General features: G+C 35.1%; 5 protein-coding genes across 5 annotated transcripts; 2 read left to right on the top strand and 3 right to left on the bottom strand.

The window, feature by feature from the left end:
* Window positions 1-195: 195 nt before the first annotated feature.
* Window positions 196-1,661, bottom strand: Burs (Cuticle-tanning hormone bursicon). Its single transcript, XM_011062679.2, has 2 exons — window positions 1,543-1,661; window positions 196-528 (listed from the first exon to the last, which is right to left on the bottom strand). The coding sequence occupies exons 1-2, from the start codon at window positions 1,651-1,653 to the stop codon at window positions 379-381; spliced, it is 261 nt and encodes an 86-aa protein (XP_011060981.2). The 5' UTR covers window positions 1,654-1,661; the 3' UTR covers window positions 196-378.
* Window positions 1,662-3,307: 1,646 nt separating this feature from the next.
* On the top strand, window positions 3,308-18,493 carry LOC105149933 (uncharacterized). Its single transcript, XM_011062682.2, has 4 exons — window positions 3,308-3,445; window positions 15,524-16,196; window positions 16,298-16,592; window positions 16,686-18,493. The coding sequence occupies exons 2-4, from the start codon at window positions 15,628-15,630 to the stop codon at window positions 17,157-17,159; spliced, it is 1,338 nt and encodes a 445-aa protein (XP_011060984.2). The 5' UTR covers window positions 3,308-3,445; window positions 15,524-15,627; the 3' UTR covers window positions 17,160-18,493.
* On the bottom strand, window positions 5,617-6,259 carry Pburs (bursicon subunit partner of burs). Its single transcript, XM_087407613.1, has 2 exons — window positions 6,011-6,259; window positions 5,617-5,924 (listed from the first exon to the last, which is right to left on the bottom strand). The coding sequence occupies exons 1-2, from the start codon at window positions 6,257-6,259 to the stop codon at window positions 5,754-5,756; spliced, it is 420 nt and encodes a 139-aa protein (XP_087263739.1). The 3' UTR covers window positions 5,617-5,753.
* Window positions 6,784-9,455, bottom strand: LOC105149931 (G patch domain-containing protein 11). Its single transcript, XM_011062680.2, has 3 exons — window positions 8,357-9,455; window positions 8,023-8,279; window positions 6,784-7,304 (listed from the first exon to the last, which is right to left on the bottom strand). Exons 2-3 carry the CDS (start codon window positions 8,234-8,236, stop codon window positions 6,784-6,786), a joined length of 735 nt encoding a protein of 244 aa, XP_011060982.1. The 5' UTR covers window positions 8,237-8,279; window positions 8,357-9,455.
* Window positions 10,193-15,312, top strand: Slmap (Sarcolemma associated protein). The gene has a single exon (XM_011062681.2). The coding sequence runs from the start codon at window positions 11,102-11,104 to the stop codon at window positions 13,556-13,558; it is 2,457 nt and encodes an 818-aa protein (XP_011060983.1). The 5' UTR covers window positions 10,193-11,101; the 3' UTR covers window positions 13,559-15,312.
* Window positions 18,494-19,274: the final 781 nt, after the last annotated feature.

The following is a 19,274-nucleotide window of genomic DNA, read 5'->3' as shown; positions in this document are numbered from 1 at the left end:
ACTCAGTTGAAGAATGCAGTTGTAAAACACGGCACGAAAATCATCGTAGACAACTAAAGCATAGGACCAATCATAATTCAAATTTAAATGACAAAATAACGAAGCTCATCGAATCTATTATTCACATTTTCACGAAAGGGATAGGAGGGAAGGGCTATGCGCACATGTATATTGTACGCGTTTAAATCTGCTGTACATCTCGTATTAATTTATATTCATACGTATACATTTATATTCAATTCGAGAGAGATCGAACATATTAGATTTTCTTTATTAGTTTTCATAATACATAATATGCGCGAAATCAAATATATTGGCATCTTTTCGTCTTAGCACGCGCGATTTTTTGATTGCGTCCTTGCGAACAGTCATGTTCATCTATTGTAAGCCGGAGGCTCGTCTGAAATGCGCAGATGTCGTGAAAGGACCCTCGTCAGCGAATCCCGCGATCTCCTGAGGTATTATCGCGTACTCTTCCACGCTGGTGCACGGTCTGCACATGCAATCCAGCGGCGCCTTGGTGACCATCTAGTGTACAGACAGAGGTAAAGTTACATGCAAGAATTAATGTAAAATTTAATATTGCTAATGAGTATCTTATTAATCTACAAGAAAAAATATCAACCAGGATTCCAACTTGATTTTTCGAATCTTAATTTGCGGAATAATTCCGGTATCCCGGAAAATACATACTTTAAGCAAAAAGAGGTAATAATCGATCTTATTTTATCGAGAAGTTTTTAAATAGTTTAAGTGACATGTTATTCGTATAAGCCTAAAGTTAAAGTTAAAGTCTTTATAGCCATTTATATAAAATTAAAAGAAATATTTATATTTAGATATAGATATATATATACATATCTAATATATATATAATATCATATAGAAATATATTATATTTCATAATTTAATTTATATTGATAATAATTCAATTTGAAATCAATATTCCTATCATCTCGATTTTTATGTCCTAAATAAAATAGATATTTTTTTTAATTTCTATTGAAAATAAAATTGTATTATTAATAATACATACTAACACTAATATTATATTAATATAATTATTATAACTTAATAAAATTATATAATGAATTAATTATTATTTATTGTCCTTCCCACGAAAGAATCGAAGGATAGATAATCGAAATGAATTTTTCAAAATTCCTTAGAAACGATAAAAAATTGATTTTTTTTCCTTGTTATCCTAGAGAATTTCGTAATACTCGTTTCGATTGTCCATCCTTCCGCAAAAAGCACAGCCAACCGAAAATCTAAACGATGAGTTAGGAATTCCCTAGGAACCGCGGGAAAGAATTAGGACCCTCGGTCGGCTGCGCACGAAAACAATATGGCCGCGCGAAACTCGTGGTGTCAAATGGCTTTGCTGCGAATCCCATCGGCGTGTGATCGGTGAAAGAGCGAGGATACGGCACTCGACCGCGTCCACGTTCACGCGATCCTGTTTACGACCCGGCTGACGTTCGCGCCGCCGCCGGCCGAGCCGTGTCCGAGGGCGGCCGCGCGATTCAAGGGTGGTCTCACCTTCCTGAATTTCTTTTCCCCTGGTTTCGCTCGTGGACAGAACAAGGAGACACTAGCCTCTCTCTCGCCGCTTTCCTGACAGCACATGCAGCTCCTCTCCATTTGCCACATTTTGGACCCGGACACCTGTGTGTATCAATAAGCCGCACGTTTATCGTACACGTTTTCTCTCTCTCTCTCTCTCTCTCTCTCTCGTTTGTGTTACAAGAGATAGAGCGAGAGAGATAAAAAGGAGATAAGGGACTATGTCATACGTCAGTCATAATAATTGCAAGTGTTTCGTAGTATCAGATTAGGCCACGACTCAACTCATATATTTTTAGTGTTTTTGTTTTATGCGCTCATACATTTTCTACAGAACGCACGAGACTCCTGCTTGTAGTGTTAAAATTTAGAGAATGTGTCTTTGTATAGTTTTGGAAATGTTTATGCAGGATATTATGTCTCAGAGTATTTTGTGAGTATTAAATATGATAGCACGTTCATTATTTTTAAATATGGATCTTTTGCTCATGCATTGTATCGTTATTCATAGAACTGGGTATTAGTTAAGATAAACATTGGATGCTTTTTATTTTAGTAACACAAGTTTGCACAAATATTATTCTATTATTCATGGAATGCCAAGAAAGATGGAATGTTGATCAACTTTAATCTTGATTCAACTTATTCTTCATCTTTTCCTAATTCTTAAAATTGGAAAGAAAAGAACGAAGTTAAATCGAGTTTAAAGTTAATTTGCATTGGTAGAAACAGACATAAAGCTTGCATATATACAATAAAAAAGATTTATAATATATGTAACATGAACTGTAGATTGTCTATTTAAATATAATGTTGATAGTGTATGAGCTGGAGTATGGATCTTTGCATGATGCATAAAGCATAGAAAATCAACTGGTCAGAGTCTTTGAAGAGGAAAGACTCTGATTGGTCAATTCTCTTATGCTTTATGAATTATGTGAAGATTTGTACTCCAGTCTTATCTCAGAATACAGCCCAAATAAAAGACACCCTGTGAGTTCTATGTACTGGAGCGTGCTTTTCCTACACTAAAGAACACTATAGAAAACTGTTTCGATTCAAAAAAGGAATGCAAACAAATATTTATCTTTCTCCCATTTATAAGTAAATCAATAAATAGTCAATCAGCGGACAAAGAAAACAGTACAATCTTTACATCAGAGTGTTTAAGAATTGAAACACCAATGGCTTGCTTCAATATATTATAGAGCTCACTGACCCCATATTTCGTGTGTGCTTTGAGAGATTCACTAATATATTTTGGTCCGAGATTCATAATCTGTTCTTATCTTAAGATTGATTTAAATAATGTATTAAGATGCTAATACAATTCTGTGACTAATAACATCTTTAATTATTATATACATAAGTGAAAAACAATATATTTAATTAAGGCAATTTTTCTTGATAATAGTTTTTATGAATTTATAGGATTTACAATTCAAACAAACTGTATGCCAATTATTTACCAGTTTTAAAATGTAATCCTAAACTGCAATAGTACTACAAATTAAATTGATAAGCAATTTAATGTTATTGATGTTAACAAGCATCTTCAAAATCATTTAAATAATTTATTGTGAAAAATATTGTCTCTCTAATTATACATAAGCCAATATTTAAAGCATCTTAAGATATTACTTAAACGGGCTTGAAATAAGAACTATTGACTATGAGTCGGTACTAGTCTTAATGTTTCTTACCTGCAGATAACTACTGCATCGTCCTCTACACGCATAACTGGGAATCGGCTTTGGAACACAGCCTGGATACTGAAGGAAGTGAATCACACGCGTCGCCTGACACTCATCGACTCCAACAATTGCTTCTGTAGCTCCATACAACAAGCATATCAGCAATCCATTGATCACTGTGTATGGTAAGTACAAAAATACTGTATTATTATAACATCTATTTTACTTGCAATTTGCAAGAAATACAACTGAGGAAATTAATTTTATTTTGCAAATATACTGTTAGCTTATTTACCAAAGTAACGAAAGAGCTTGCTTCTCAAACGGTACATTGCCTTTTCTTCCTGGCACCTTACTGTGCTTATAAGTCTTATGTCGCAAGCTTTTATACACCATAGGTGGTCATATTTTTCCCTTTCTTCTACTATATTTTAGCAGTGTTAAGTGTTATATATTAGAAAATCTATGTATATAAATGTATAAAGAACGTACATGAGAAAATGCTTCCTACATGTTCGCTAAATTTATATATACAGTACTTGAACTAGAGCTTGTTAATTAAATTTTATTTCATAATTTTATTTAAAAATTATTATATATATTAGGTGTTGGAATTAATTCGTAGCGTTTTACAAGTATGGGAAGTACTTTCATTAATGTATTTTTAATGCTCATGTGAAATAAATAACATTCTTTCATTAAAAAACGCTACGAATTAATTCCAACACCTAATATGTAATATTCTTATGTGGTAAAAATAATTGTATTCACTCATGATCAAATATTTGCACAATTTTGTGCACATAATTTAAAAATTATGTAAATTTTCAGTAGCAAAGATAAGAATTTATAAATAATAGAGAAGGTCAAATATTGTTATGTAAAATATTTCCATATACATATATTTAGTTTGAAGAATATTTAAATAAGAATATTTAAAAAAAAATTTAAAAAAAGAATAATTAAAAAAGAATATTTAAAAAAGAATAATTAAATCAATATCTTAATTCTCTTAAATGTATTTCTATTTAATTTTGTTGCAACAATATTTTGATTTTGGACTAAGTTTTCTGAAGGTGTTTAAAATTTCGAAAATTAAAAGCTTTGTGAGATTAAATTTGTAAGATTAAAATAAAGCATTTATAATATCTTATTGCTTTAAGCAATAATATATAATGACAGACTAAACTATGAATATATTGTAGAAAATTTACTATAGCACTTACACATACATGTGTATAATTTAATAAAAATGCTGAAATAAGACAGACTTTGAAACAGTTAAGCCGTTTAATTTTACCTATATTATTAAAAATCTTATTAATTTTGATTTTTGACCCTATTATGGTCAACTGATTTGACTCATGTCACTTTGTTTTGATTCCTTAAGTTGCTTAAGTATCTATTATCGAAAACAAAATTTTGAACAGAAAAAATTGAACCGCTTCTAAGAAATATTGTGGACGGACATTCGGACAAACTAACGGATGGACTAGATTTATATTGTGAAATTATATTATAAAGTAATTAAATTTATTCCGCTGCACTATTAATAAAGCTTTTTCTTATATTATAATACATAATAAATATTTTAAAGTGAAATATCTTGTATCGAAAACTGAAACAATTTTCTTTTTCCCAATTTTCTAAATTTTTCTTTTAACTTTAACTACTAAAGGTACCTTTTCATGGCACCTTTAATAGCTGATGCTCATTTTTGACGTCAAAATAAATCACGTGATAGAAATTAACGAATATTAAGCGTCAACGTGACTTATTTTGACACTGAAAATGAGCGTCAGCATAAAAAGGTTAAGAAGTGAAAACTCAAAAAGTTTAATCGCTTAAAAATGTAAATTTATATTATTTATGACGTGCGCTAGCGTTTTTATTAAAGGAAAATTGTTATTTTTGGATTCAATATTTATATATTATAGTATTCAGAACATGCTTTTATATATTTATAAATGCACGCTTTTATTTCTGAAATCCCAATAATACAATATAACGTGAACTATATGCTAAATGCACTCTAACATTATAAATGAATACGGGTCTTATATGTAACAAATACTCTATACATATAACAGGTACGTAAATAAAGAATTGTGAAAGTATATTAAAGTATATTAAAGTATATTAAAGTATATTAAATTTTTATTTAAATGATGTATATTTATCTTAAAGTGTACAACGATATACAAGATTAAATTATATACATGTATGTATAAATATATTTAAAGAAAATTAACTTTTGAGGAGTTTTGTATTTATCATCACATATAAAAATGTGCATATTCATATATTTTAGAAGAGCTGTATAATTGGGGTTACAAATAGATTCACATCACATAAATGCATCGGAAATACTATTTATTTTTACCGTCATTACAATATAATAATTTCTTTTCTATCTGATATAATTGTTATATATAATTGTTACAATTTCACTGCTGAGAAAATGTATAATTTATATTTCAAGTTGTTGCTGTCTTATCTCGCGAAATCGCCGCACTTTATACATTTACATTCGGCGGGTTCTTGTATCTTAATTTCCATTGCCTCGTCATCCGTGCCTATCAATTTGATCCCATGCGTGTCGTAGCAATGATTTAGGATAACAAATCTTTCCTTCAGATAACTCTCACGGCAACAGTAGCACTCCTGTATGTGTTACAAAAACAAGATAATTAAAAGCAATATATTTCTCATACGTCTTCCCATGCGCGAGATGCTACATGATACTATACTTTTGAGAAGCCTGTAGTAGTGACGACGCTTGGCTGTACTTGCGAGTTACAGAATCCTTCGCATTTCGTGACCGATACATCACCGCTGCATGTTCTTCTCAGATGTGCTAATTCATCATATTCGTCTTTAGTGATACGTATTTCCGATTGTAAAGTCTCGCAACTTTCGTCATCTATTTCGGTTATTTCAGCATCGCTGATTGTAACATAAACCACGAGAACTAGCAGAGACTTTGGAACTACCAACATTATATTGTTTTTATTGATATATTTAACAAACAAACAAACACCGTACAAGTTTCCAGGTAAAATGAAAGAAGAAAGAATCAAACAGATGCTTTTATAGGTAATTTTTCACCCCTCTTCCTCGTAGTCTATAAAAGCCAAAGGTCGTAATGATCCCCTGCTGCTTTAATAGCATAGTTCAATCGAAAAAGGGTGAGGAAGTAAAAACTCTCTTGTTCGTAGTAGTTGCTCAGTACTCGATTTTTTCTCGTCCTCTCGAATATTGCTTTTTCAATGTTTTGCATTATATCCGCTAATGGGGTTTTTATGTCTCGCATATCACATAATGGAATTGACCATATATTTAAGTAATGTAATTTTACTTAGGATTCTTTTGTTTGTGTGTTTATCATGTTTTGACTTACACGCTCGACAAGATTGGAGAATGTTTTTAGTGATGTCCAAAATTTATTGATATCACTTTTCTAATATAATATAAATATAATATTATTTAAGTAATTATAAATATAATATTCTATTTAACGTACTCAATGATCGTTTCTTGTACTTCCCGGACAATTATCTCTTAAATCATCTTCGTCGTTGAATTTCGTTCCGCACCAGATACAGTAAAAGTATTTTTTTCTTAAATATTTAGTAAGAATGTCAAGTTTTTCTAAATTACTGAGAATTTGGTCATCCTCGATATCGTCATCAGTGTCATCATCTTTTTTTTCTTCTTTATTTTCTACCCAAAACCATGACTCTTCGGGTTTTTCGACGTTTTCTTTAGTGTCCAATTCTTGACACACCTTTTGACTTTTGTATAAATCAATCTTCTGCAGCTGTTCCGTCTTTTCTTGAGCCAACCTGTTACGGAAATCTCTGGTATCCATATTATTTAATTTTGCATTTGTATTTTTAGGTTTGTATGTATCTTTCTTTAATGTTTTGCCTAGACCTTGTCTATCCGCTTTCACTTCCACAGAAATTGGTTCAGTCATTCCTGATTGAGTCTTGCCTATTCCTTGACCAGGTTTATACCCCATTTTCATCAACATTTCAAAACCTAAAAATAAAATAATTATTTACCATTTGGAGACTCTATGACAGAGTCTGGCCACAAGCAAATTTTATTAAAATCTTATAAGAGAGAAAGATACATATATCTTATTCCCTGTATATGTATATACTATTTCTACTTTACATATGCTTGTCTCATTTTATTTTACTTAATTACTTAACTTTAATTAAGATTATAAGTAAAACAGTATACTCTCATATTAGAAGTAATAAAATTATTATAAAGGACATATAAGAGATTTAATAATACTGAGTGTAAAAAAATTATTAAATTATTACTCAGTATTATAAATTAATAATTTTAATTTTTTTTTACACTCAGTATTGCTAAATCGACTCTTATATGCCCTTTAATCATTTTATTGTTTTTAAAATCCTATATTGTTTTATATGATTTGTACAAAAAAGTATATACTATATTTCTCATAGGATTTTGACAAAATTGCTTGTTACCAGACTCTGTTACAGTTTAATAAGCATACAGTCCAAATTAGCATTTTTTTTACATTCTTATCACATTGTGAATTTATCTGTTTGATTATGTATTTTTCACAACTTGATGAAAATTATAAAAATGAATAAATTTATTAAAGTATTTATAACTTCATTGATCAATTTTTAATATATTTGCTTACTTTCGTAATTTTTACCAAGTCATGTGACACACAATCAATTCCTACATATAATATGTACAAAATGTAGACCTTTATTTGCACTAGTAATAGCAGATGACAAGCCTTCCTCCCTTTTTTCTGCTTCGACTATATGTATTGACTTGTTTCTAGATTGAATTTCAGCCTTTTTCTTCATTAATGCAAATTCTCTTTTATCAGAATGTCTGTATATAAGACTCGACGAAACATTTCGTTCGGTATCTTGTAAAAATTTATCAGACATATAATCTTCATCGTCTGACATCGTTTGAAGCGAAATTGATTATTTATAGGAAAGTACTGAAACACTGGAAATGGAATAATAGATTTTGTCACAAAATGTATGCAGTTATGGCGATTATTATCTTAATCACAAATGTAACACCTCAGAAATTCTCTTGCGATGACGTCGATGATCCAAGCTTTCGAATATTTATATTCGCTTGTAAAAATACTCTTTCTATAAGACGCAACGTTCAACGCGCTCTTTTTTTTTTTTAGGTTATGCTTGAACTTGAAAGGTTATATTCTCTATGTTGGAAAAGTCGATTCCTGTAAATTTTCAGGCTGTTTTCTTTCTGACGAAAAACTTGAGTTTAATAATTTAAATTGAAATAAATTATACGATTAAAAATCGTTCTATTTATTATACAACTTTTTTTATAATTAACGTTAGCGCATTTTTTTTTAATTCTGAGAATGATTTCTTTTTTGCTTATATTATACATACATGCATTAATATATACGAAGTCATTTTATAAGAAAAAATATATAATTTACAATAATTTGTTTTTATTTAAAAATTATTGTCACAACTTCGCAGCGGTGTTTTTTTGCACGACATAACGAACACATATGTTACATAAGCTTCCATATAAAAGATGTTAGGTAGCTTATAATTATGATGCAAAAAGAGAGAGACTCAATGTATCTTGTGTACTTTGAAACAAGATGCTAATTACAAAATTGAATGAATTCATCATGTGTTGACCAATGAAATTATAAATATTCTAAAGCCTATTCTACAATGTGCTTTTTGTTTTCTGTTTCTTACTTTTTGCTATTTTTTTACAACTTGTCTTTTTGCTTCTTATCCGGTTTTTTGTCGCTCGAGATAAATTAACGAACTTCGAAAAAAACAAGAAATACATAGCAAGAAATACAATTGTCAATAAAACGGTTGCAAAGGGGACAAAAGCAAACCTATACTAAGTTTAATGAATTTGCTCACTTTTGTAATTTTTCATCTCGTTTCAAATTTTAAGAAAGTCGATTCCCAAATGTAACATTATATATATTAGGTCTTCATATTACTTTTTGCATTCATCATTCTTCACTTCGCATTCTCTTTTCAACACTTAAATATATATTTATTAGACTTTACATGCAAAAATTTTTGGAGATTACAAGAAACGCGAATAGACCTAATAACAGCTGAATATAATTTAAGGAGGTTCTTGCATTGGATGAAACATAAGACAAATCTATAATATACATGTAATTTAAACAAAAGTTAATAATATCAATAATATCTAGAAAAAATTTCTTTGATTTTTTTTACCATTTTGATGATATTTAATTATAAATTTATAGAATTTTACATTACAAATTGATGATATAACCTTATCCTGTAGTTATTCTCTTTTAAATTGAAACGCTTGCGTTCGAAACAGCAATTTAAAAATAATTATAATTATAAAATAAACGCTTAAGTTTGTTCTCATAAAGTTTCATTTAAAATTGACCGTACAATTTACAAGAAATTTATATTTCTTCAATGAAAAAAGCTAGAATATATGTCAAATGGACGATACGTGTACGTCAAATGAGGAAACTTACAACTTTTATTTTGTCATTTTGAAAATATTTAATAACATAAATAAAATTAACAATAATTATGTATATAATGGCATAAGATATTGTTAGTAACCTTTTTATTCCATTATTTTAATTGTTGTTTTACATATTATTATGATTAAACTTGTCTATTGACTAGGAAGTAGCGCGAGAATCTCCTTAAAGCAAATTAGTGACCTAATAAAAGCGTCTTTATAAAATTCAAGGCCAATCTCTTGATTGATCACAAATGTCGTCATCACTTTGAACGACTGCTCTAATAATTATATTATTTTTTTCTCCGGATCTTGGCTGTTAGCGCATATGGCTGACGCTAGGTAGGTAAAGTAGATTATTCCGCATCGCTCGCCCTTCCCCTCTCACGTGGTTCGCGTGTGGGGTAACAGTGGAACACGGAACTGGAACGGAGGGGCTGTCTGTCGAACACGGGACACGGGGAACAGCGAACCATTGTATTTTCACAGAGTCTGTACGTCGTCCGTGCTTGATATTTTCCGTATCGAAGGTAGAAGTCGGTGGTGTAGTGACGTGACTGATTCACCCCGGTCGTCACGCTCGCGTCGGCAACGTCGCCGCCGCCGCCGTGTCCCGGTCTCGCGACCGACGGGCCAGGTTGGCGTGAACGGAATCGCCACGGGTCGGGAGAGCGTAACCCACGTTCACGCCTGCGAGAAGAGGACGACGTCGCGACGGTGAGACGTGTGTGTTTTCGCTGACCCTATTTTCATCCTGGAGGCTCGCCGGACGCGACGTCGACTTGGAGATCGGATCGACATTCGCCGAACGGCTGTTTCTGGAAACCGGAACACCGCGTTCGAGCCATTCGTTGATCGAAAGAGGAAGAAGAGAGGGAGAGAAGGAGAGAAGAGATAGGAAGAGAGAGGGAGTGTGAGAATTTCTCGACGAAAATAAGGGAGGTGCTGCGGGAGAGCGACGGGCGGTGAAGTGATATTTCATTGAGGAAGAAAAACATGACGGATACGATGTCGTCATGCCTCGTCGTGTCGACCGATAGATCCCGAAAGGTCACGTCGGGATCCTCGTGACCGAGCTCTGAGAAACGTGCTCGCGTATTCGATACACGTTTGACGTGAAGCGAAGCGAAGATCTCGCTACATCAGATCCTAGCTCTATCGTACAGTGTCGGTTACAATATATCTCGAGATTAATAATTTTTCGATAATTCCCACCGACGGAATTACAACGGCTCGATTTACGGTACGTGAAAGGGACTCTTCCTCGAATTCGCTCGGATTTACCATCCATCTCGGCTATGGTTGTAGCTAGCAGCGGTGGTTGGGTACAAAATGCCAGTTCGCCCGCTGGGCAGAACAACTCCAATGTGAGTCAGAACAACAACACGCCGAACAACAACCATAACAATAACAACTATCGTAGAAATACAATATTAAAAAATCCAAGCATAAAGATGACCGCGAAAGGCGTGCTGATCTGCCGGGACAATTCCCATCCCTTCCTAGAGCGCACATTGACGTTGGAACAGCCGATGAAGATCGGCCGTTCGGTGGCCAGGGCGAGAGCTGCGACGAACAACGCGATCTTCGATTGCAAGGTGTTGTCCAGGAATCACGCTCTACTCTGGTACTCCTCTGGTAAGTTTTACCTGCAGGACACGTGCAGCAGTAATGGCACGTTTGTGAATAATCAGAGACTCAGCGCTTCCGGGCTGGAATCAACGCCCAAGGAGGTATGCTCCGGGGACATAGTGCAATTTGGCGTGGACGTTGTGGAGAATACGAAGAAGGTCACCCACGGGTGTATAGTCGCGACCTTGAAGCTATATCTGCCAGACGGAAAGGAGGCTAAAGCCAGTCTCAGCACTTCTGTCAGCTCACCCGCTGGGAACGTATCCCTGGAGGATCTTTACAAGCTCAATCAGATAATGCAGGAGGCATCGAGACGGGAGAAAGCCTTGTATTCTAAACTGGGCTACTTGCAACAGCTAGTGGAGAATACTCGGAAAGCCGCTAATCAATCGTGGAAGGCATTGATCACGGAGGATCGTCTATTGTCATGGGTGATGACTGTGGAGAATCAACTGACAGTGTATTCGAAGAATTATACTGAGGATAAGATCAGAAATGAGCTTGCGAAGCTTCAGGATGAAAAGGCGCAGTATCAGAATGCTGCCAAGGAGGCGTTGCAGAAGGTCTTGCAGGAGAAACTGGAGGTTACTCAGAGATTGGTACAGTTGGAAGGACGTTTGAACGAAACGGAGGAGGAGTGTCAGAGTTTGCATAACGTAGCCAAGTATACTCAAACGGAGCTTCAGGAGCTCAGCGCGAAATACGCGGAGGCGCAGAAGAAGCTCCAGGAGACCACCAACAAGCTCATGGAAAGCGAGGAGAAGGTGAAGGATGTGCTGCTCAGTGCGGAGCAAGAGAAACGGGATCTCTCGAAACGGCTCGAGGATCAGTCAAAAATCGAGAAGAATCTGCGGGCGAAGTTGCATGATTCGCGATTAGATTCCGTCAATATCTATAAGCAAATCACCGCTTTAAGAAATTACGCGCAGACTCTGCAAGATATGAATCTAAAGCTCGAGATCGGTGAGAATTTTGACTCGAAAGGCGAGGATCCCATAGAAGCCATAAACGCTATCCTTAACAAATTGAATTCCATTCATGTCGATAATATGGATGTGGACAGTGAAATTAATTTTTACTTCAACAAGAGCGAGCAAGATAATCAGTTTAATTCGTCAGATGTCGATCCGAAGCTGAAGTCCGATTTATCTTTTACCAAAGACCAGATGGACGATCTGCAAACAACCGACGATAGTCTCACGGAATATATTCTGCCACCGTCGTTATCCAGGCGAACTTTAGTCAATGGAAATCTGGGCAATTTGGACAACGGCGATACTAACGGAGACTCCGACACAAACTCGGAAGCGACCGATGACGCGAGTAGTGTTACAAATGATGATACAAGTGAGAAGAGCGTTATAGAGAATAAGAAGGAAGAGCTGGACACAGTTGGACAAGAGTCCATGCAGACATTTGTGCCCTGCAAGATGGAGGTGCGATTCGCAAACACTGAAAATGGTCAACAATCGGAAGTATATCACGAGCCAATAAAACAAATTGCCAAAGACGATGAAGTGAAAATTTCGATGGGAGTAGATGTCTCTATAGATACCGAGGATGCGTTAGACAGTTCTATCGTTGATCCTGTGATAGATAAGGTCGACAAAAAAGATCAACAACAGGATAATAATATCGTGCCAGAGTGTGAAGAACGCGCGGAAGGAGATTACGTTAAGACTTTAAAACCTATTACGAAGAACGATACCATACAGCAAGCCTTTCATTCCAGGGACTACATCCTGCAGACGTTGATCGGTTCTCTGGATTCGTTAAGAGGCGAAGATAGCCTGGAGGCGCGGCAGATAGTACAACGTGAATTGGAGGAGTTGAAGGATTGGCTGATTCGCGAGCCAAACGAGATCGTCATCGACAGGCTGAAAGAGCTGTATTATCGCGCGAAGAACGAGGCACAACGGATGCAGGAAGTCAACGAGGAACTGGTTATAGTGAAAGAGAAATACAACGCGTTCGTCGAGGAGAAAGCGGAGCTTTCGAAGAAATACATGTCCCTCAAATCGCAGTGCGGTGATTTGCTCAGTACGACTTATACTGTGCCAATACACTACGTGGCACCTATCGTGATCATGCTGGTGTGGATGCTGTTGGAGAAAATATTCTAATCACATCTCTCTCCCCTGCCATCAAACATTCTTTTCTGTACATATAACACGCGCTACGACAAATGTTTTAGTCTTTCCACTTCTCTTCATTCTTTTACAATATCGACTGTAATTGATTGTAAATTATGTTAAGCTTATCCGTTTCGTCGTTTGGAAACGACCATATCGAACACAATTTAATGTTTTTTATACAAACAATCGTTAAGAATTGTGTGTACATATATATATATATATTTGTTTAATTTCCCGAATCGAATCTCGGGGTTAAAGATAAGGAGTTTCTCGTTAAATAAAATGCGATGTTAAGCATAGAATGTGTCGCGTTAATACGCCTTATAAAAGGGAGGAGCAAGATCAAAGACGAGGAAAAAATTGTTTATTGAATGTATATGTATGTATATCTTGAACACAGAAGCTCGACTTACGCTCTCTGGAGAGTAAAAGTAATTGGAGAAAATGTAGGCACGATACCACGTAAAATGTTCAACATGCTGCCAAGCTGCTGAGTATCATATCTTATAATATGGCTCAATTTTATAATATATCACATATTTTTTTCCGTTGCATATTAATTTGTTTAAAAATGATATGTTTTTTCCATAGCGTATTCTAAAGATTGAAATATGTAGCCTTCACTAGAATTTTTTCGAGAATACTCTTTTTGAAAATAAAAAAACAACACACACGCACACATATTCTCGTTTTCAATTGTTCCATACTTTCTTCGTACATACATTTGTATATAAATAATTGTAGAAAGCGAATTTGCGCGCGAAACGATAACTCATTGTACTCATCTCATTCGAATCAAGTAACACGCTTCTTTTTTAAGTTCTTCTTGAGGGCGATTTGAAAAATTGAGAACGATCTTTGCAGGTGAGTGAGCGAGTGAGTGAGTAAGTGAGTGAGTGAGTGAGTGAGTGAGTGAGTGAGTGAGTGAGTGAGTGAGTGAGTGAGTGAGCGAGTGAGTGAATGAGTGTGTGTGTGTGAGAGAGAGAGAGAGAGAGAGAGAGAATTGATCGTCACGTTTATATATACATTAGCATGCGTATATTATATATATTGCGTTAATCTCGCGTCTTTTTTCTGATCATAAATCCATCATTGTCAAGCGAAAATTTGATCTTAGTCTTGCGGCGAATCTTGGGCCCTCCAACTTTGTTGCATAATAGTACTTTAATTTTCCTTCTTACGTATAATATTTGGGTAGCATGACAATAGACACACAAGAGCATATCTGTTTGAGCGACCTAAATGAACTAATAAGATACGTATGTATTTACTTCTCGAAAGTGAATTTCTCAGCACTTAGTAACCGTTCTATCGATCCTACCTTGGAATGGCCTTGATATCGTCTAAATAATGTCTTAAAGCGAGAAGATCCAATATAATCGTAGTTTTCTATATTAATTCTTTTGATACGAAACATAATGGGAAATTGACAGTATTTTCTTAATTCGTTAGTTTAGTTTAGAGAGTGCCATGTCTACTATATCGCATTAGATAACGGATCATTGTGTGTCGCGGCGAACTAGAGTGTACGTGACATTTTCCAAAAAAGTTAACGCCGCAAGTCGGTCGCTCGCTCATTTAAGCGAGCTCACTTTCTTGGCAGATCAAGCGTATATATCAAATTATCAAAGTACATATGATAAATAAAAAAAAATACTGTACATAATAATGTTGATATAATCTTACTACCGATGTAATAGTCATACGAAAAGGGGAAATAAAAACTAACTTAATTAATTAAAGAGGATTGTGGCAAGCTTCTTGTACTCTCAACACCCATTCCACATCCATCTTTCAGTCTGTAGAAATTAAAAAGTAAAATATAGTGATTTTAAATGTAAATCACTAGCTTATCACAAGTACGTCGTATTTAGCGTGACACAAGTTTCCTTCCTGGAAGCTAATAATATCGTTATACGCCTTTAATCTATCATCTCTTTTTTTTTTATTCAGGGACGCGCATATTAGCCACGCTTAGCCAGTTCGTCGATCAATCAAGGGTACAACGATAATCTCACCGACGTGCGATCGCTATGTGCCACCTGTGGTGAAATGTGATGAAAAAATTGAAGGTAAAGTTGGAAAGCAGCGAAACATCAGGGACATCAACGGGGCATCAACAGGCGATCGGGATGGCGGGCGGATTGAATGCGACTGATAGTACCGATCCCGCTAATCGGATTTGTCGAGACTTTCTGAGAAATGTCTGTCACCGCGGAAAGCGTTGCAAGTACCTTCATGAACGTTCCGAGGACGATCCCGTAGAGGAATATACCTTTTGCCATGACTTCCAGAATGGCAAGTGTAGCTGGCCAGGCTGCAAGTTCCTGCATTGCACGGAGAGCGAGGAGAAGCGTTTCAGGGCAACCGGTGAACTGCCGCCTCACGTCCTCAATCGATCCAAGATCTGCAACAATGACAAATCGGATCCGTTTTGCAAGGATTTTCTGAAGGGCAGCTGCCAAAGGGTGAATTGCAAGTTCAGGCATATGAAAAAGGAAGAACCGCAGCATAATCTAATGTCGCCGTCGCTTCATAACGCGTCCAGGCCGCAACACAACTTCAACGGCACTAGCAACGGCGGTGGTGTCAGTGGCGATGGACGCAGATACGAAGAGGATAGAAAGTAAGCATCGTAATTGAGTCTATAGATTTTTTTTCTCTTATGTAGAAACTTATAACATTGTAATAATTTTGTCTCTTTTCTCTTTGTTTCATGAATGGCAGCTTTCATTGGCAACTGCAGGATCATCATAACAATTTGATCGCTAACAACGGTGGTTACAACACGTCGCATCCAACCGATTACATTGGACCGCCGGAGCCGAAGAGGCGATTAGTATCGGGCGAAACGGTCGTACACTTCGAAGCCTCTCCAATCGTAGGTCAGCAGCATGCGACTCAACCGACAGTCACGCCAAGTTATTATTATCCCGTGATACCGCGTAATGAAGCACGAGCCATTGTACTGGAGGATGAGAATGCACTGTTGAGAAAGAAAATAGAAGAGTTAAAGAAGCAGGTATATCAAAGAAAGAAAAAAGAAAGAAAAAGATAAATACATTTGAAATATCGATTTTGCTTTTAACTATGTATACGCTTTATCTTGCTCCAGGTTAGTGACTTGACAGCGACGAATGAGTTTCTGTTGGACCAAAATGCCCAGTTGAGGATGTCAGGCAAGCGAACCGCGAACGTAACGGCTGTAACAGTCCCGGCAGTCACGATTACGAATACGGTTCCGCCGTCGCAAGCTCCGACACCTCAACAAATGGTCAACGCAGCCGTGGCAGCGGGTACTCTCCGAACAGTCACCGCCAGTGTGGCTACCGTTCCTGTGAGCATCGCGACCGTAGCACCCGTCTCTATCGCGGCGGTTTCTATGGCACCAGTTTCGATACCACCACCGATCGTCACCATGGCTCAACAAACTATCTCGATGAGCGGCTCTGGGCCTCCTCAGGCAACTAATCAACAACCACCGAACACGCAACAACCCGCCAGTTTACCCTTGTCGATATCTGGTGCGACCGCGCCTCTCGTCTCTTACCCTATTATGACGCAAGAACTTAGGCCTGTCTTGCAATAAATGCGTCATGAGAATAGGAAAAACTTTTATTTCTGATAGAGGATATCTATGTACACATACGATATACTACCTACTCGGCTATGTAGGCGAATCAAGGATCATAATGTGCATCCATCTTCCTCTATGTGAAATTGTACTTCCCTTACAAGTACATTTGAAAGTACACACAGAAGATAGAAATCAGCGGCTGTGGGATGATGCAGTGTATCACCGTAGTAAATAGATACATTTGTATTGATGTAATATTTATTATTTTTCCAAATCTTTTTACATTCTATTAATTTGTGCAAAGATTGAATCAAAGAAAACAATTGTTTAATTTAAAACCATTATTTGATTATATCATTTTTCTTTCATCTCTTCGTGTGTATGTTTGAATATGTAAAATATAATTACTTTCTCTCTGTGAATAGCGCGATAAGAATATACGATAATATACAATTATGCAATAACAATCGTCGATCGACAGCTATATATATGTTCAAAGTGTGTATAATTGTAGAATAACAGGAATGACAATCTATAATTACGAGGTATAATTACGTCATGACATTATGTTCCTTTAATATGTTCTCTTTTCTTTTATTTACGTTATATATATCATGTGTAGTATCATATTAATCTCATCTCTGTGTAAAGATAAATTGGAGAATAGTAACAGACAGATAAGAGCACCGACGAAAAAATTGTAAAATGAAGGAATATAATTAAGGGATATCTCTTAAATAATATGTTAACGTAAGTACAAAGAAGCTTGGAAGAAAGAATATAAATGTAATATATTTAAAAAAAAAAGATATCTAATATAGAGAAGAGGTTCATGCTTTATTGGTCCAGATTTGCAGAATCTTACTATTCCGTATGGGATATTGTACATAACATATTCCATTGCCCCTTTATTTACCAAGAGTAATTTTGTACTTCTACTTTAATTAAGAAAATTGGTTTTATATATATATATATTTCCATTAAATAATATTTTAATTAAGTACTTATGGAATTCTTTCCAGTTTCTATAATTTACTTAAACAAGCAGCTTTTTATTAGAATGATTAAGTAATTTTAAATTTACATTTATATCAATATGAATGTATAAAATACACATGATATTACAGGAAATTACAGTGTGTAAAAAAATGCGCTGTACACCAAATGAGTATGCATCTGATTTTAAATCATGTTGTTAATCATGACTCGACATTTGTATATATTTTGCGATAGTTAACATAAGAAATTGAGCACTATGTACTCGCGTATTTTATATATGCATACAAATGTATAATCTTTTACGTATAAATTTATGTTAAAAAGCACTTTATTAAAAAAGAAGAAAAGACGAACGTGATTTTTATCCTCAAATACTTGCGAACGCGAGATATCCATGTGACTAACAAAGTTGTTGCAAATTTCAGTTTTTCATTATCGATTAAATAAAAAAATTTTTTAAAGATGCTATCTTAGAGAAAAGTCTAACAAAGTCTACAACAGTAGTATATATTACTCGGTTTTTATTTACATTTATCATTACATAACTATTTGCATCTAGTTTGATAAATGCATTGTTAATTATACAACTCATTTACAATCGCATTTTTATAGACGATGAAAAAGTACCTTGTAGCGCTAATTATCATCATAACAATTGTACTAGAGCTGTTTGATCGAGTGCTCACTATGTATCTCTTTTGGCAAATTCGATTGGAAGCGCACTGATATATAAAAATATTAAAGCCGTTGTATACTGATTTAATTTAAGTATAAAAGTGAAGAGCGCGAGTGTAGTGTAGCAGACAGCGCACTGGTCTGAAAAATCCCGGGTTTGATCTTCGATAGAACCGAAAAATTTTTATACATTTGTAGCTCCTCTCGGAAGGCAACGGCATACCATCGAGTAGTATACTTGAAATCTCCCTACTAAAAATTTGCCGTTCGAAATCAGCGTTTAAACTGTAAATCCCCCCATATATGTTGTATATAATCAATGTGCGCGTAAAGGTATATGAGAGGGAAGCGCCTGAGTGTATGGCACTTAAAGAAGAATAAAAGTGAAATGCAAATATTTCGAATTATAAAATACATATTTTATCTAATAGTACAATAAAATGTATTGATTAA

The sequence above is a fragment of the Acromyrmex echinatior genome, chromosome 7, assembly GCF_024713525.1.
Source record: "Acromyrmex echinatior isolate Ae372 chromosome 7, ASM2471352v2, whole genome shotgun sequence".
Classification (NCBI taxonomy): Eukaryota; Metazoa; Arthropoda; class Insecta; order Hymenoptera; family Formicidae; genus Acromyrmex; species Acromyrmex echinatior.
Note: the sequence above shows the minus strand (reverse complement) of the source record. Positions and strands in the feature narration are given on the sequence as shown.

Bases quoted from the DNA above. Each gene is read 5' to 3' on its own strand.
- Burs (XM_011062679.2), bottom strand. From the start codon at position 1,653: ATGTGGCAAATGGAGAGGAGCTGCATGTGCTGTCAGGAAAGCGGCGAG. The intron at 529-1,542 runs GTGAGACCACCC...TCTGTACACTAG, and splicing joins GGGAAAAGAAATTCAGGAAG to ATGGTCACCAAGGCGCCGCT.
- Pburs (XM_087407613.1), bottom strand. From the start codon at position 6,259: ATGTTGGTAGTTCCAAAGTCTCTGCTAGTTCTCGTGGTTTATGTTACA. The intron at 5,925-6,010 runs GTATAGTATCAT...TAACACATACAG, and splicing joins CTACTACAGGCTTCTCAAAA to GAGTGCTACTGTTGCCGTGA.
- LOC105149931 (XM_011062680.2), bottom strand. From the start codon at position 8,236: ATGTCAGACGATGAAGATTATATGTCTGATAAATTTTTACAAGATACC. The intron at 7,305-8,022 runs GTCTACATTTTG...TTTTATTTTTAG, and splicing joins TATTACTAGTGCAAATAAAG to GTTTTGAAATGTTGATGAAA.
- Slmap (XM_011062681.2), top strand. From the start codon at position 11,102: ATGGTTGTAGCTAGCAGCGGTGGTTGGGTACAAAATGCCAGTTCGCCC.
- LOC105149933 (XM_011062682.2), top strand. From the start codon at position 15,628: ATGAAAAAATTGAAGGTAAAGTTGGAAAGCAGCGAAACATCAGGGACA. The intron at 16,197-16,297 runs GTAAGCATCGTA...CATGAATGGCAG, and splicing joins AGATACGAAGAGGATAGAAA to CTTTCATTGGCAACTGCAGG. The intron at 16,593-16,685 runs GTATATCAAAGA...ATCTTGCTCCAG, and splicing joins TAGAAGAGTTAAAGAAGCAG to GTTAGTGACTTGACAGCGAC.